This window comes from Cyprinus carpio, unplaced genomic scaffold (genome assembly GCF_018340385.1).
Source record: "Cyprinus carpio isolate SPL01 unplaced genomic scaffold, ASM1834038v1 S000006723, whole genome shotgun sequence".
Lineage (NCBI taxonomy): Eukaryota > Metazoa > Chordata > Actinopteri > Cypriniformes > Cyprinidae > Cyprinus > Cyprinus carpio.
In genome coordinates, this window is record NW_024879328.1 from 236,255 (window position 1) to 255,171 (window position 18,917).

The following is an 18,917-nucleotide window of genomic DNA, read 5'->3' on the forward strand; positions in this document are numbered from 1 at the left end:
GTGTAAGTGAAATGTAAAACTTTTATTATGGTTTTGAATTCAAGATGGCTTGATAGGCTGTGAAATTTTTCTGTTTTCACGATTAAGATGAAGAGACAGGGGAGGGTTGTAACACTGCTCAGTTTATCTTGAGTTTGCATACACATTTTCATAATTTATCTGATACAAATCTATGTTGTTTCGAAATCTACTACTTCTCTTGAACTTTTATTATGGTTTTGAATTTAAGATGGCTTGATAGGCTGTGAAATTTTTCTGTTTTCACGATTAAGATGAAGAGACAGGGGAGGGTTGCAACACTGCTCAGTTTATCTTGAGTTTGCATACAATTTTTCAACATTTATCTGATACAAATCGATGTTGTTTAGAAATCTACAACTTCTTTTGAAATCTCTCTATTGTGTAAAATAATGTACAAAAAGTACAAAAAGTCCTGTTATTACAACATAACCACCTTCCGGTGTGTTTTGTTTGTAGAGTAGAATTGATTTTTTTTTTTTTTTTTGTGTATTTATTTGTTTTTTATTTGAATTGAGTGAATAAAATTGAGCAAATACATAAAACATGGGCTTTTACAGTTGCCAAATGTCATCTTATACAATGTGCCATTTTTTGCAACCCTCCCTAACTCAGAAATCACACTTTGAGTTTTTGTTTTAATATTCAGTTTAAAAATCGGAGTAAGTATTACATATCCAATTTAACAAGAAACTGCTGATTCATATAAAACCAATTCTGTCAATTAACATACATAAACCTTATTGTAAACTGAATTATAACCCCAAAGTAAAATGTTGATTTTTCTATCTCAAATGTTTTGTTTTTTGTCCTATATATCCTAAATTTAAACAGAGACTGATAACTTCTACTGTCACCTCAAGAGGATGGTGGTCATGTACAACCCCAATTTCAGAAAAGTTGGGACGTTTTGTAAAATCCGGTAAAATCAAGAATCTGTGATTTGTAAACTGTCTTTAATCTTCATTTAATTAATAAAGGTACAAATAAAATATTTCCAATGTTTTCACTAACCAACTTAAATGTATTTTGTTAATATAAACAATTTTTAATTTCGATGGCTGCAACATACTCCACAAAAGTTGGGAGAGAGGCATAATAAAAAAGAAAAGGTTATAGAATATCTGAGATAAGCTGTTTTAAAAGCAGGTCAATTGGTAATAATACGTCAGGGTATCATGATTGGGTTTATAAAAGATCTCAGTACATGTAGGGCAAGGCAGGACACCTCAGTTGATTGTATGTAATCTTTGTTCCCTTAGATAGCACTGCCTGAGAAACCTTCATATTGCTGTGTGAAATATAGCCACATGGGCTCACTAGTACTATGGATAACTGTTGTCATTTAACACAGTCTGCAGCTGCAACAAGAAATGCAACTTGAATCTCTGTTACTCTAGGAGAAATCTATACATCAATTCTAGGCAGAGAGGCCAGTGAGTTCTCTGGGTCCGAGCTCATCTTGGATTTTCCAAAAGACAGTGGAAATGTGTGCTGTGGTCAGATGAGTCCACATTTCAGCTTGTTTTGGGGGGAAACGGACATTAAATTCTCAGTCCCAAAGACAAAAGTGACCATCCAGACTTAAATCAGTGAGAGTTGCAAAAGCAAACATCTGTCTTGGTAGGGGGTGCATCAGTGCATACGGTATGGGTGACTTGCATATGTGTGAAGGTACCATTGATGTGGAAGCATACAGTATATTAGGATTGTACAGAGACATTTACTGTCATTAAGATGACATCTTTAATGGAAAGTCCATGGTTATTAGATTAAGACAATGCAAGGTCTCATTCTGCATGTGCTACGACAGCATTCCATAGACACATATGGATGTGACTGACTGGCCAGCAGATCTGTTTGCTATTGAATATGTATGGCCCATCATGAAAAGGAGAATCAGACAACAACGACTATGGACTGATGAGCAGCTGAAGTCTTGTATCAAGTGAGACTGGGCAAAAATTTTGCTAGCAAAACTTTTAAAATTAGCCAAATGATTAAAACATGTAATTAAAAGGAAAGATGATTTGACAAAATGTGGTAAACATGCCGCTGTCCCAACTTTTGGAGTGTGTTGTAGTCATCAAAATAAAAATGTATCTACAAAAACACTAAGTTGGCCAGTGAAAACACTGGAAATTTTTCTTTGTACTTTAATCAATTAAAAGTGTGTTGTAGTCATCAAAATAAACATTGGTTCTTTTTTTTATGGTTTTTTAAAGTTTTTGGTGTGTTGTTTTTATAGAAATTGGCATTTGAGATTTTTTGCATTTAAGTGATTTGTGGTTTTTTAAAGTGACTGTATTACAACTCAGAACTTGTTAGAAACATACCTTTGCTTCCACAGCATGTCTTATTGCATATTGCTGTAATATTTTATTGTGAAATAAAAATCCACTGTTTGCGCCATATGACCCACCAGAACCTTTACATTATAACTTATGTTTCACACTGGATAATAAACCAGAAACTGTCACAAATATTCATTGGGCCTGTGGTCTACTAATTTGTAGAAAATGATGTCATCAGGGCAGTAAATATACTCATGTTTTCTTTAATTTCACTGTAAAGGTTCATCCTGATCTCAGTTGTAAACGAGTTTTCCAAATAATATTTTATATTTACTGGCTAATATTTAGCTGCTATTGATCACATGCTTCAAATAGTTTCTCAGAAATCATTAGACACATTTTCATTCCTTCTTTCCTGTAAAGAAGCCAAGATAAAACTGTGATAGTGGGTAATAAAAAACAAAGGCCACATCCACGACTGAATCCACCTTTAGACACTCAGGGACAAGACATAAAGAAGCAGCATTTTATTCTGGTCATAAACATTTAGTTTTGGTAGGCATATAGCTGTTGTTGCTTATATTGTTCATTATATTTTCCAAAGAATGTGATGTAACTACTGTTCTGTTATTTATAATTGATGTAAACTTCATTGACATTTGACAGCGGAATTTCATTTGCTCAAAATAAAGTTATTTCTTTCTCATTCTAACTTCTGGTTCTGTTTTTCAGCTCTGTTGTATCTATAAGGTCATGTATGATAACACGGAACCACAACTGATAAGGATTTGTCAAAGCAGATGTAATGAGTTAAACTTTAACTTCGATTGTGTGTTTTATGAATATGACCAAGCTAAAAAGTACAGGGTACAGGTACAGTGTGTATTTATATATAATCAGAGTTGTCATGCACATTTAAAGCATAAAATCCTTTATATATAATTTATAATTATTTATTATAATAGTAAGTACATATAACATGTCTAACAAGGACACCTTAAAATTAAATGTTACCTGTATTTCTCATATATTTTCCTTCCTCCCTACAACACTGATAACTTGTCAAATTGTATGACAGCGTTCTTCAGCATTAGTTCATTGCTACCTTTTACAGAACTGAAATGCCCTGTGTAAATGTTCTTTATATGAAACATGCAGTAAACATAAGAACAACTTTGATATGGTGATTATTAATTACTGTAAAGCAAACTGTCTTCGAGGGTATTGCTTTACAGCCTGTTTGATAATTGTTTTGAATCACGTGGACATGTTTTGTAGCCACTAAATAAATAAATAAATAAATACATAAACTGTTGTGTCACGAATTACTTTCAGAGATGAAATTGGGGTCACAAGAAAAACATTATTCAGTTGTTTAATACCTAAACCAGCTCTCCAGACTGTGATAAGTGAGAGCTGCAGACCTAAAAGCACAGGACTGATTGTCTGCTGCTGCCACCTGTTGTTTAGAAAGTGAGAAATACAATTTTATTTGTAAATAGTTTCCACTAGCTGTATATTTACTGTATATAATTATACTGTATTGTGTGTTAAAATGTATTTTGTGTTATACTATTTTATTTGTTTATAGTTTGATTTAGTTTTATAAACTGCATAACGACTTTGGGCTTTAGAGAGCTGAATTATGTCATTTCTGGAGGACTCGTTAGACAAGTGTTTACTTCACTGGATCCAATGAATTGAAGAAGCAGCTTTCATAACTGACTATAATCAGATATTTTATTATATATGCTTTAATCAGTAAGTAAGGAATAACACCATAAAAAGGGACTATTTTGCTATAATGACTGACTGCACATTATCTCAGCTAACAAGGATGGTTCTCAGAACTTTGGTTAACTTTCTGGAAGGTTCTCGTTATGAACAAACGTTCTTCTAGTAATGTGAATGTTTGTTCAGTTATTTGGTCTTTAATAATGTTCTCAGAATGTTAGCACAAAAACATTATTTGGCCTAAATGGTACATCGTTCATAGAACGGTTTATTTCTCAAACATTTTAGTTGGACGCTAATTTTTTTTTTTTTTTTTATGTTACTGAAGTGTTTCAGAACATTCAGAGAACATTCAAAAGTAGTGCACCCATAATGTTGGAAAATTATTGTAGGAAAATCGGCATAATCACAAGACGAACACTGCAACAACAATTACACTCAATAAAATAATGAAGGACTTTCATTTCATTACAATAAGTCAGGCGCAAGATGGCGCCAGCTGTGTTTAAAATGAAACAAAAGCGCGTGAAAGGCACGTATAAGTCGCGCGCCACTAGTTTCGAAGTAGTGAAGTTCGGTCCTAGAGAGCCACTGTTATGCAGAGTTTAGCTCCAACCCTAATCAAACACACCTGAACAGGCTTATCAGTGTCTTCAGGATTACATAGGCTATAGGCAGGTGTGTTTTAGAGCTAAACTCTCAGGACAGCGGCTCTCAGAGCTGCTGGGCAGTCCAGTCAAAACCGAGCATTACACAAAGTCGTGAAATATTCTCATCCAGCAACGAGTCCGTTTGCATTGCTTGTGTTTGCATCTCTCTCCTGGGGACGGTACAGATAAATACAATCAACAGACGCCTTGTCTCTACACAAATCTTGCTTTAAAAATGCAAACATAAGTAGACAAATATTTCAAGTAAATGCACTGTAGCATAAAAAGTGATGCTGGTCCACCCCAGCCCTCCAGAAAACCGGCTTTGGAAGGCTATTATTTGTTCTCTGATCGCTCATGCATGCAAGATATAATTGTCCTTTTTGCATATCATTTTACTGCTCCCACAAAATATGGGTGAAGCAGCCATACGACTTATTATTGGACATCTGTGGGGGGTTTACATGTATTCATTTCTCCATTCAAAACAGGACTAGAATACTTTAAAGGGATAGTTCACCCAAAAATTTTGTCATGTACACAATCGTGTCATTGCAAACTTGACTTCTGACACAGAACCAACATTGGAGCCCAGTGACTTCCATTGTGTGTGTGTGCGTGTGTGTGTAGATATATATGTATGTATGTATGTATGTATATACACGCACTGGATTTTCTGCAATGTATGTTTATTATCAAGCAAATATATCAGTCACTGATGCCAGTATCATTGTTTATTCATGACACCATTCACAAATCAGACACAGTAACTGAATGTCTGATTCTCATTTTAACAGTGGTTTAGCTCAAGAACATTAAAGAGTAGCCTACATACTAGACGATATCAGATCTGTTTGCTCAAGTATAGCAGGAGGGGTGGCAGACAAATAGAGCACATCAAGAAGTCTCTAAACTGATTCTCTACCATTTTACAATCAAAATGGTAGCAGTCTTTTAGGGGTTTTTTTTATTATTGTTCTGAAACACTATAAAATATGATTAATGGTAAAAGACTATAAAAATGTTATAGTAAAAAAAAACTGTTAATTGGTTAACAGTAATGTAATTTTACAGTAAAAATATAGTTATATTTACAGTTTTTGAAAGTGTAGTTATCTTGTAAATTATTTAGTTTTAAATCAAATTTTTAAGTGTTACAAGAAGTTATCCCACCCACAGCGACCGCAAAAAAAAAAAAAAAAGAGAAGAAATCCCTATCCCTCCCCATTCCCTCTGTGTCACAATAGGTAGAATCCCAAAGTCTATAACAAGAATAATTTCAGAGAATTTCACAAGGCAAGTACAGTGTTAAGATATTTAAAATATGTCACTTTAACAAGTCCTTAATTTTAGAAATTGTTCTGAAATAGTTTTTTGTGTGGCCCCAGGCATCCTTGCCACATATAGTTCCTATGTCCAGGAAAGAGTACATCCAGTGTGACCAAGCCAAAGAGTGCAGACACTGCCAACATAAGCCAAGCATTTTCTTAGCTGCAGTTAATCCAGACAATATTTTTTTTTTGAGTATCTTGTAAATTCTTGTAAATATCATGTAAAATGACATTCCCAGAATTTTCTGTGCAGCACTTTGTTTCATAAACAATATTATGTATATTAGTATTCTATATTAAATCTAATATTGTTTATTTAATGTTTATTGCATTATTTTAGTGTCATGCGTGTTACTGTGGTTCTGTTGAGTATTTGTGTGAATGACACTGTGCACCCCTATGGAATCAATTTTCCGCCAAAAGTATTGCAGTCATGGACTGAAATAAATAAATTAATTAAAAATAAGCGTGAAACCAAAACTTAAAACCCAAGTAAAAATATATTGCACAAAATTTAAAAATGAAAGCAAAGTTTTCAGAATAGCAAACAATGGTCACAGATCGAAAAATGATAATTGTAAATCAAAAATGTAATAACAAATAAAAAAAAAAATAAAAAAAACCATTGGTGGTTGTCAATGTATTATCAGCTACAAAATGGTTGGTATATTAATATTATATTAGTTAATTAAACACAGGTTTTATCTGTGAATTTAAGTAAATCTGTACAATTATGTACATTTAAGTAAATCTGTACAACCTAAAATATGGTTTCCATATTTTTTTTTAGATTAGTTTATGTTATTTTTGTTGTATTTAAGTATGTCTTATTGCAGAATAGTTTTTTATATTTTTGAAAATTTCATATTCCTTAAACACTTTTACAACCACCAAAGTAAATATTTATTTCTCCATAAAAGATGTCAACTATATAAGCATAAATTCAATACATATTGTTGGCTTTACATTAAAACAAGAACAAAATGACCGATTACATATACCGGTATTACTACTAATAGTCTTTAAGAGTGTAGCTGTAAACAAGCTGTAAAGATAAAGGTACTATTTTTCCAAGACTGTGCTGCTAACCTCTGAAGAGGGGGAAATGACACCCTAATGTGCTTTTACTTTTAAATTGTAACATATTTATTTATTTTTGAAGTTTAGCATGTGCAGGATGGTGATGCATCAGTTAATGTGTTATTAAGGGAAATAAATTAAAACATTTGCTAAATTTATTGTCATTGCACAAACTGTAAAAATATTTAAAGAGGCCACTGCTGGTGTAAGAAGCCCCCTGGCTAAACTTCTACAGAACATATAAATTGCTTTCTTTTTAATATGTATATATAGTTTTAAAGTGTTAATGTAAAAAACTAAACCAGCTCCTGTTCAAAAACTGTTTTGACAATTTAGAAATAAATAACTGATGACAGACGAGGCAGAAATGTATTCTATGACTTACATACAGGCATATGAATATTTAGGCCTATATATTTATTTTTAGGATTATTTAATTTTTTTTGAATGTTTTTTATTTTTTTTGTATTATTTATTTATATTGTGTTTTTTATATAATACTATGAAATTATTACATAATAACTATATTAAATTTAAATGTAAATATACCCCAATAGTCTTATTTTATCTTTTCACTTCAAAATACAAACTATAATACTCCACAAATCCCTTATTAATAAACGGGCAATAAATAAATAAATAAAATTAAACACAATACAATGTCATGGATCACTTTTTTTAACGATTAATTAACCTTAAAACTGTTTTGACAGATTAAAACTCACAATGTTGACATTCAGATGAAATTACAAAATTAAAAATAGCACAGGATGTGTTGAAATTAAATTTTTTGCTATATTTTTTGTGCTATATGGTCAAGAGAAAAAATAAGGGGCCATCTTACCCTGTCTTACAATATATTTTATAAATATATCAATATATTTTATAAACAAACTATGTGGTTTGTCACCCTGGATATATATTTACATATAAATACAAGACAATGTGATTCAGTTGACTATTGATGATATTTCCAAATTTTCGATTAATAGGATCACACTAATATGGGAGCACTGTCATCGAAGGTCCCTGCTCGAGTCCTGACTGAGCCAGAAGACATTCTGTGTGGAGTTTGCATGTTCTGCTCATGTTGATGTGGGTTTCCCCCACTTTCAAACACAAGCAGGTTAGGTGAACCGAAGACTGTGAATTGCGTGTGTCGTCCCTGTGATGGACTGGCCATCTGTCCAGAGGTTTCCCTGTCTACCACCCGAGACGCTAGGATCCAGCATACCTGCGACCCCACATAGGACAAGAGAATCGAAGGATGGAGATCTTACACCAGTACTTGATTTGCTCATTTGTCATTATGTCCGATTAATATTAGTCCCTGATCAATAAGAGACTAAATTTCATTTATTATTATTAAAGTGTCAATATGGGAATGGTTCTTGGGTGTATCAGCACTGAATATGAAAGTCAGTCAAAAAAGGCGCTATCACATTTAAATAATCGTAAAATAAACAGTGATTCATCATTACGCACTAGTTCTACTGCATAAAAATTCTTGTCAATCTGAAGTAATCTTTTAGAATGCAAACAAAATGAAGTAATGTTAAACATGGCTTTTCAATTACATCAAACCGGTGTTTGGTTTACATCCTACACTTGAGATAAAACAGTTCAATATACTATGAAAACATACTGTACTCAGAACTCGAAGCCAGGAGTGACGCTGGAAGCTGGTGTGAAAGAAAACATCAAACTTTAATAGTCATCATGAGTCACTCCATGTTAACATCAACTCTTAGTGTTGATAGTCCACAATTTGTACTAACCACAAATCTTTTCCTACAAAACCAGGAACTATTTAGATATGTATGACATGACCTTCAGTTTGTGACTAGCATGTCATCTGGGTACCAGCAGTCTGGTTCAAGATTACAGTCAACAACAACAAACACACCCTGCACTCAATGTGAATGATGATAACAAGAGGTGTGTGTAACTTTCTGTCAATGCTTACTCATTGGTGAACCTAGCTATTTGCATAACAAGGTAAATATTAGCTGAATAAAAGTATAGCGATGATTATACCATTTCGTTGCAGACTCATCTGAAGTCTGAGGAAGAAGTGAAGAATTCTCTTGTTAGGATTTCCAAAATGGGACATAAATTACTCATCTTATTCTTCACCTTAATTTGTACATCAGGTAATTATTCAACTGTATTTTAATTTAATATTTTTCAGTTTAATATTTTTTATAAACAACAATGCAGAAAGGATATTGTTTGTTAATGTAAATTTACCAGTCAGCAACGGTTTAACACAACAGTTAACTTTCAAACTTTTTTTAAATCAGTATCTTCAGAATTTTTTCAGATTTTACTTGTAGAAATTATCAGAAATATTGAGTAACAAATAACTTTTTAAATAAATTTATTTTGCAAAAACTTTTTTTATCAAATATTTGAATATTTGACTACTCACTGTAATTCGTTTTAGATATTTCTACACAAAATGTACATTTGTAAATGTATATTTGAAGAAATGTATATTTGTGGATACCATGACATTAACACAAGATTGTCAGAATAAATTGCTCAGATTAAATAACATAGAATATTACATAAACCCAGAGAATGAATTACATTAGTAATAATGATTAGAGGGTGATTTACATAAGAATTACATATTAAATATATGTTGTTCCTTGGTAGTACTCAATACTCACTTGATCAGGCGATCACTTTGCTCTGCCGATGTGTCCTTTTACAAGCTAGAACATACTAAATATGAAAACTATTTTCTAGTACTTGATGGAAACAAGCAACGAATATGCAAAGGATACATGTAAATCAGTAGATTTAGATCCATCCATGTTATGCAATAACAATGAAAGTTTTCTTTATATATTCAAAGTGATACTGAATGCCACTCCTGCCTCTCCTAGGTCTTTATGCAGTGTTCCTGGTTCCATCACAAAACCCTGTGGCTGTCGGGAGCAATATCACTATAAGTGTGAATGACACAGAGCCCATTATAATTGGGCTCTGGTTGTTTGGACCTAGTACTTTGTTCATGTGGTATCCAGAGGAAGTTTTAACAGGAAGTGGCCACCAAAATGGAACAGAATTTAACAGTTCTACATATCAGCTCACCTTATCGTCAGTAACTCTGAAGAATTCTGGCCTGTATGTATTAGATGCACTGAAACCGAGGGTCCGGGCAGAGATTACATTAGATGTTCAGGGTAAGTTGAAAAAAAAAAAAAAGATCCTCTTATCCTACACATTGTAAAAATGAAATATTCACAGAACTTTAAAAACTTTAATTCAAGTAAATATATTCAAATTATTATCTTAGATACTTGACTTAAAATTTCACTGCAGCAGCTGCCTAAACTGTAAAGATTGGTTAAAAAAAAAAAAAAACAACAACAGCAACAAAAACAAAAAAAAAACAGCCATAGAATTTTGTTTTTAGGTTCACTGAATATAATTATTAAAAAATAAATAGTAAAATAATATTTTTTAAACTTGAATAAAATCAATTAATTTAGATGTTTTAATGTGAAACACTTTTTTAAAAATAGCTTTACATATAAGATTCTTGTATTAAATGTTTCTTAAGTTCTAGGTAAAATTGTTAAGATTGTTTATTTCCTATCATGATTTCTTTAAGAAACACACATAAAGGATTTTTTAGGGTTAAATGCTCATTTAAATGAAATGTCAGGGAGCCCTCATAGGCTCAAGTATTTTCTTGAGACCTGATAATCTACTGCATGTCCATTGTTTTGTAGACTGTTCCTTCAATATATTTGACCACTGATTCATTTAACATTAAAAATATTATAAAATAAATCAAGTTAGCAGCTTAGCAAGGATCAGCAAAACAGTAAATTTGACAAATTCTTAGCTCTGAATGATAAAATAATATATAAGACCATTGTAAACCAAAAAAACAAAAAATAAAACAGACAGAAAAGAAAGAAAAAAACCCTACAGTAATCTGTGGCTATTTTACCAGCATTATTTACTGGATCTCAGAATAATTTGCCTGCATTGTTTTAAATGAGGGCGATTTCAAAACAAACATTTGAACACACAATTCAGCTTTTAGTTGCTTACGTAGGCCTACTTGGTTTCAAACAGCAAACACTTACACTCCCTGTACAAAATCTAATATTATAAAGCCTGATATTTGCCATGTGATTATTTAATGCTCTTTGAATACAAAAAAAAAAAAATACTTGTTTATAAATTTAAATAAGCTAGCAGGGTGATATTTGCTGACAGCAATGGTTTCTGTGTACTCTGCAGTGAACAAGTCCAAATACTTACACAGTGAACTAGATGCTTTGGTTGAGGGGATGCTAATCGATTTTAAAAACTGATGAAACACGCAAAGTACTTTAAACTTTTGCACTAAAACATTTTCTGTTAACTTGTAGAACCTGTCAGTAATTTGACTGCATTTGTAAGCATGACAAACCTGGTGGAGTTTAACGACACCGTGACGTTCACATGCTCCGCCAGCGGAACGCCAGTGTGGTTTTCATGGAAGAACGGAAGCTCTACGGTCACAGCAGGAGGAAGAGTTGACCTCAGGAACGGTGGACGAGAGTTCATCATCAGTGGTGTGACGCGGTACGACGAAGGCCCGTTCACGTGTCTTGTGGCAAACAATATCAGCAAAGCAGAGAGTGGTCAAATGAATCTCAATATAAGCTGTGAGTATGACAGAACATAATGTAGATTTCACTACATAGCAGGATCCATTCAAAGGGCATGGTAAGGGATGGGCAGCTAACAATAACTGAGTGCCTAATACATGTTTCAGAAGGTCAACTGAATTGGTTTTATGTGTTTAGATGGGCCCAGTAACTTAAAAGTGACAGCATCGCCAGAGAAATCGGTATACATTTCTGGTTCGGACATTTCTCTGTCGTGCTCTGCTGACTCCAAACCGACAGCTTCTTTCTACTGGATGTACAACGGCAATCCTCTGAATGTCTATGGTCCGAGTTATGATCTTAGAGGCGCAACTCAGAACAGAACGGGAGAATACACCTGCGTTGCCCAAAATGCGGTCACAATGCAGTTAAATGTAAAAGTGACAAAAAAGATTGATATAGTTGGTGAGAACACTCACAAAATATTGTTCCACATTTCTAATGATTATTCTTGTGATATTGTTTGTCTCCAATATTTTTTTTTTCTTTATTTAGATCCAATTTCAGCAGTGACAGTGAATCCAGCAGGCTCTCCAGTAGAAAACATGGCTTTTAATCTAAGCTGTAATGTTGTGGGGCCAGTGAAATCCATTCAGTGGATGAAGAATGGAGGATACCTGGACGCCAACAATATGATCACTTTCTCCAATGACAACTCAACCTTGAGATTTAACCAACTCACTCTTAGTGATGACGGACAATACCAGTGTGCTGCTAGTAATGCTGTCAGCAACATGACCAGCCCGGCCTACAATCTTATGGTTAACTGTGAGTATGATAGATATTTTAAGGACATCCATGTTTCCTGTTATTTTATAGATAGGGTAAGATGGGGTAATATGTCCTCCCACCTTTAATTCTTCTCTTGACTATAGTTAATGGTCATGAAATCTCAACACATTTATTGAATAGTTATGCTTGTATTAATCTTTGCTTGTGTTCTGAATCTGAACATTTAAAAATACTTATATATACACACTTTGGGAATCTTCTTGCCCCAGGTGGGGGACCATCTTACCCCAGTAGTGCAGCAAGATACCACTCTTTAGCTAGACAGCTAAACTAAGCAAATGTTTTCATTTATTTTCTCTAATAATATACCTACCGATATCCTGTAAATGCATCTTCCACCATCTTACCATATATGAATTCAAAACGTTGGTCAAATCTGTCTGTATTTCATTGTCAGTTGTCTTGTACTGTAAAGATAAAATATAAGTGCACCAGTTCAACATGAAACAGATGATTAAAACAGTTAATGCATTTGCTAGATGGCCCAAACAACACAGCAGCCTCTGGTTCAAACATAGCAGCAGTGGGATCCAGCGTGACCTTCAGCTGTTCCTCTGACTCTCGCCCTCAAAGTCAATACAAATGGTATTTCAGTGGCTTAAATGTGAAAAATGGTTCAGTGTATGTGACTACACCTCTCTCAAAAAGTGATAGCGGACAGTACACCTGCATGGCCTTCAACAGCATTACAGGCAGAAGCAGCGATGCCTCAGTGACATTAACTGTATATGGTGAGTCATTCAGTTTAGTACTTTGCTTAAACGAAACCAGTAAGTGTGTTTGTTCTAAAGTGTGAAAATGTTTAACCGACTGGTTTTTAAAATCTGAAATGGTTGTGAATGTGGTTTATATTTTTTTTTTTTGTATGAAATTTAGCTCCTGTCAGCAATGTTACAGTGAATATGGACAGTCAGCAACCAATCTTCAGTCAGCCATTCACACTAACCTGCACTGTCATTGGAGATGTTCAACACATTCAGTGGATGAAGAATGGCGTGAAGCTTTACCAGGACAATAGGATCAGTTTCACCAATAACAACTCAGTTTTGAACTTCAACCCACTCACTCTAAGCGATAATGGACAGTATCAGTGTGAAGCTAGTAATGTTATCAACAACATGACCAGTGAGGCCTATGACCTCAATGTCTTCTGTGAGTAAAAAAAACTTTCTTTGACCTAGCTGCTGGGCTTTGTTGTCATTAGCAACAAGTTTCGAGATAACTCTGAGCAGACTTGTGACTTGTGCCTTGTCTGTGTCTTCAGATGGTCCATGGAACACAACCATCTCTGGTCCAACTGTAGGAGCTGTCGGTCATAATGTGACCTTCAGCTGCTCTGCTAACTCTCACCCATCAAGTCAATACAGCTGGTTTTTAAACAGCTCAAAGTTGGGCGAGGGTCCAGTGTTAACTAGAGCTCTCTCACCAAATAGTGGCGGACGTTACACCTGCATGGCCTCCAATGACATTACAGGCAGAAGCAGCAATGCATCACTGGAGTTTTCTTTAAGATGTGAGTTGTTAGGCCTTCAAATAATGTATACTGTATGAATAGTTTATCAGTTTTGTTTTTCAACAGGCAGGTCAGCACATCTGTTGAGTTCTTGCGTAGAGTCATATGGAAAGTTTAAGTTTAAGGGATAGTTCTTTCATCATTTCCTCACAGTCACAGTCCAAACGTGTATGACTTTTTCTTTTCTGCAACACAATATAAAATATTTTGAAGAATGTTTCAGCTGTTTTCTGTACAATCAATATTAGTGGCGTTCTAAACAACAACGGGACTGCATTGATTTCAATGTATAGACCCCCCCCCCCCCCCCCCAAAAAAAATAGTAATTGATGACTGAATTTTAATTTTAGAGTGAACTATTCCTTTAAGTGATGTAATCTGTCTGAATTGTTTTCCATCTAAATTTCAGATCCAATCAGCAATGTGATTGTAAATGCTGGCAATCAGCAACCAGTATTCAATCAGTTATTTACACTGACCTGCACTGCTAATGGAGATGTTGAACACATTCAGTGGATGAAGAATGGCGTGTTGCTTCATCCTCACGATGGAATCACTTTCTCCAATTACAACTCAACCTTGAACTTCCAAAATACAAAACTCAGTGATGATGGATATTATCAGTGTGAAGCAAGCAATGCTGTCAGCAACATGACTAGCCCGGCTTATGACCTAATGGTCAACTGTGAGTAACTCTGATATATTTGTAACACGTCCACTGAATTAATGTTCATGGGAATCATTTTCAATGTATATGGTATCTTTCAGATGGTCCATGGAACACAACAGTTGAAGGCCCAATCATGGCAGAGATGGGGTCCAATGTGACTTTCAACTGTACTGCCATCTCTCGTCCTCATAGTCAATATAGCTGGTTCCACAACACTTCAAAAGTGGGAGATGGTCCAGTGCATGTGACTTCAGTTCTCTCACTAGACAGTAGTGGACGCTACACCTGCATGGCTATCAATGACATCACAGGCAGCAGCAGCAACGCATCACTGGAGTTAACTGTAATTGGTAAGCTATAACTCCTTACAGTGATGTCTTTTCATCCTTTAAGGATCTTTTTTTTAAGCAAATTGTATTTTCCATCTACATATTTAAAGGGATATGAAAAATTTCTGTACATTTTGCTTAAATACTAAAGAAATTCTCTGCTAATGTGGGAAATCATACAGGGCATCTTTTTGAAAGATTGCTTCAAAGAACCGGTCGCGCTGTATGTTTTTGCTTCACTAAAAAGAACCATCTCATAAGAGTCATTCTTTCTGGGAATCAGGCTGCACTGGTTTCACTGTTTGTTTTTGATTCAGTAAAAAGAACTGGCTCATAAGAATCATTTGTTTCTTGGAATCAGACTACACTAGTAACACTGTATGTTCTTGATTCACTGAAAATAACTGTCTCGTAACAGTCATTTATTTCTAGAAATCAGAATACATTGGTTGTGTTGTACATTTTTTATTCAGTAAAAAGAACTGGCTCATAAGAATCACTGGCTTCTCGAAATCAGACTACACTGGTCACACTGTATGTTTCACTAAAAATAACCAGCTCATAAGAGTCAATTGTTCTTCAATTGGATTACACTGTTGCATTTTTTATTTTTTTTTGGCCCAAGAGAACAGTTCAAATAGGAAGTCATTTCTAGACATTATTATGCTCTACATGGTATTTTTATGGCTTCATATTCAGTACAAACTAATAATCATTCAGATGAAGATTGATATATAATCACACTACCTACCGCAATGTGAGGGACTAGTCTAATATTCTGTACACTCCACAGAAACCATTGCGACAGTGGAAGTGATCCCCGATCGCACTATTCCTCTGGCTTCCCAAAGCTTTCAGCTCACCTGTAATGTGAAGGGACCCTACAACACACTCCACTGGCTTCGAAACAACCAGAATTTCCTGCCATCAGGCAGTGTTATATTTTCAGCAAATAACACCTCTGTGACCTTCAAAACCTTGCAGACCGCTGACGAGGGGAGATACCAGTGTGTCGCTTCAAATGCATTGAAACAGTATATCAGTCACCCATATGATCTTGTGGTCATCTGTGAGTAATATAAAATATTTTTAAATTACTTTGATATATATATCTGACTTCAAAAGACTTTTTATTTTGCATGAACTAAAGCTTTGTGTGTTTATTGGGCAGTTGGACCACAGAGTGTGCAGATCATTGTACGCCCTGGGATTCCCCCCGTCCTGAAATGCCAAGCAGTGTCTCAGCCACCAGCTGTGTATCACTGGATCTTCGAAAACAACACAGTAGTGGGAAATGAATCCTCCATAGAACTTCCCATTAAGTCTATCATGGGCAGCAATTACACATGTGTGGCTAAAAACCCTTTGACCAATGTGACAGTCTACACCAGCCAAGTCGTCAGTAGTGAGCATTAGCCCAAATTCACACACAGCAGTTAACATGCAAAATAAAAGCTAACTGATTGTCAGAAAAGGCATTTTCTTGATGTGTTTTTTAAAAGTAATCTAATAAGAGATCATCTCCCGTCTTTTCCCCAGACCCCAATGCTGCTGTCGGTGTCCAGGCGAGTGTGATGTTGACGGCTCTCTTCGCTCTTCTGCTCCCTGTGCTGGAAGAATGGTTCTAATACTAATATTGCTGTGAACATAGCATCTGTCTTTGAGGCCTTTATGTAGACTGAATGAGGCTTGTGGGCAAATTTATCACTTAAAAACAGCAAGAAAAAAATCACACTGGCAAGATCATACAGTTTAATTAATTGTATTATTCAAAGACAGGTATGAGCATTTATTAACGGAACACTCTTTTGGCAAGTACAAAGTAAAAAAAAAAAAGGATTACATTTTAATATTCATACATTTTAATTAATCATACTACATTATTTACATATATATTTATTTTCTAAAAACTATATATTTGGTACATTTATCACTATGATTAATTGGACAGTAATGCTATACTCTAATTAAATCTGCTGAAATTGATAGAAGCTGGATTATTTTCTGATTTGTAGCTTTGGATTTAAGTCTCTATCTGGAAAAGCTTACATGCACCCAGTTCAGGCAAATATAGGCAAAGTACATATCGAAATGATCAATTATCCAAATTACATTTCTGTTTGCTTCACAAATTTGTCTAATAGTTCACAATCATGAAATCTTTTTCTATAGAAATATTATATACCTTCTGTGTGATTATTTCCAAATTATAAATGTATTTTGCAATTATTTAAAAGATCAAAAAATGTAAAATGTTTTATATTTTATTTATAACATGAAATAAAAGCAAATTATTCAAATGAATTTCTCTCTTCATCGTCATACTTTATTGTTAAAAGCACTTGCATTTCTTTTTCCAGTATGTTAATATTATTACTATTATTTTTCCTATTGTAAAATCTGAATGAAGAACATTGAATGGAATTAATGTTATTGAATATAAGATGTACAAAAATAGTTCGGTATACACTACTTATATGGTTTATGGTTTGATAAGTACGTTTAAAATTGTGGGGGCATTTATTTGTGAGTATAGTGACTGTGAGTTAAATCGGCATACTGATGCCTTTTTTCTCCTTCCTGTTACTTCTATTCATATGTTGGCATTTTTTTGTCAAAATCCCCTTCTTCTGGCACAAAGCTCTCTCATAAACGGCTCTCTCTTTGCTGAGGATTCCTGAAAATAAAACAAAAAGATGTATATGTACTGTATGTATTATAACTGCAAGAAAAGCTAGTAACTTTATACAGTTATTTTAAAAGCTTTCTTTTGACTCAGTGTTTCATGACCTACTATGTTTAACGTAACGTGACAAAATTGGCTGAGTAAATACAGGTTGCATGACTCACTATATTGACTTTCACAGGGACAGTTGTTCTGCTCCAGTGCATTTTGTCTCCCTATGGAAAACAACAATCAATCAAAATGAGAAGGACTCTTTCATTTTACACAATAAATATTTTTTTAAAGACTACAAGGCACTACATCTGGGAGGTACACACTGTTAGGGAAAATTTCTGAACCAAAACCTACATCATCACACTTTAAGCACAATAAGAGACACTTTACTACTGCGGCACATAAAATAAAGTCCTCAAAACAAGTGTTTTCAGAATCACAAGGATTGTCATTAAAGGTTTGTTGAGGTATAAGACAATAAAAGAGATTTAGGGCTCCTAGTATTGTTGTGACTCTTCAAAATGTCATTTTTAAATGATTTGATACAATAGTGAACTCTCTCATGGAGGTTTCAAAAAATGCAACTTTCTGTAACCTTTTGCATAGAGAAAGAGTACTATCATCCCTTACCAGTGCAGTTGCATGTCTTGCCCTGTTGCTTGGATTTGTGCACTGGAGATTTATCTGAATCTCCAAGCCGAGGTTGTGCTGCAACAAAGAAACATCAAAACTTCATGTAAATCATATGTTTAAGTTAGAATCATGAATTTTCCTTAAAAAAAAAAATATGTATTACAGAATTTAACAGTAATATAACAGGTAAAATGTTGGTTCATAACATGACATAGCATAAAATAACAGCAAAAAAAAAAAAAATTATATATGTGTGTGTGTGTGTGTGTATATATATATATATATATATATATAAACAAAATAACAGAAAATAACATATGGTGTAAATGTATTTATATCAATTCATAAAGTTTTTTTTTTTTACCTTGACAGTGGATGTTAGTGGCAATCACCACAGCAAAGACCAGCAGAAGTACCTGGAAGTTCATCGTTATCACCAGAACTTAGTCAGAAAATGAGAACCGTTGACTAAAGAATGCTTTTAAGTCTTTAAGACTCCTGCTTGTGCTTCTCA

At 34.2% G+C, this 18,917-nt stretch overlaps 1 protein-coding gene across 3 annotated transcripts; it reads left to right on the plus strand.

Annotated features, from left to right (window-relative positions):
• Window positions 1-9,110: 9,110 nt before the first annotated feature.
• On the plus strand, window positions 9,111-17,394 carry ceacam1 (CEA cell adhesion molecule 1). 3 transcript variants are annotated; one of them, XM_042755560.1, is made up of 13 exons: window positions 9,111-9,260; window positions 10,002-10,301; window positions 11,505-11,783; window positions 11,925-12,191; window positions 12,282-12,554; window positions 13,058-13,309; window positions 13,455-13,730; window positions 13,843-14,091; window positions 14,501-14,776; window positions 14,860-15,111; window positions 15,884-16,159; window positions 16,262-16,495; window positions 16,630-17,394. In XM_042755560.1, exons 1-13 carry the CDS (start codon window positions 9,212-9,214, stop codon window positions 16,716-16,718), a joined length of 3,072 nt encoding a protein of 1,023 aa, XP_042611494.1. In that variant the 5' UTR covers window positions 9,111-9,211; the 3' UTR covers window positions 16,719-17,394. The 3 variants fall into 3 exon arrangements, with proteins under 3 accessions (XP_042611494.1, XP_042611495.1, XP_042611496.1); XM_042755561.1 differs by lacking the exon at window positions 16,262-16,495; XM_042755562.1 differs by lacking the exons at window positions 13,843-14,091; window positions 14,501-14,776.
• The last annotated feature ends 1,523 nt before the right edge of the window (window positions 17,395-18,917 follow it).

Bases quoted from the DNA above. Each gene is read 5' to 3' on its own strand.
- ceacam1 (XM_042755560.1), top strand. From the start codon at position 9,212: ATGGGACATAAATTACTCATCTTATTCTTCACCTTAATTTGTACATCA. The intron at 10,302-11,504 runs GTAAGTTGAAAA...GTTAACTTGTAG, and splicing joins GATTACATTAGATGTTCAGG to AACCTGTCAGTAATTTGACT. The intron at 11,784-11,924 runs GTGAGTATGACA...TTATGTGTTTAG, and splicing joins AATGAATCTCAATATAAGCT to ATGGGCCCAGTAACTTAAAA.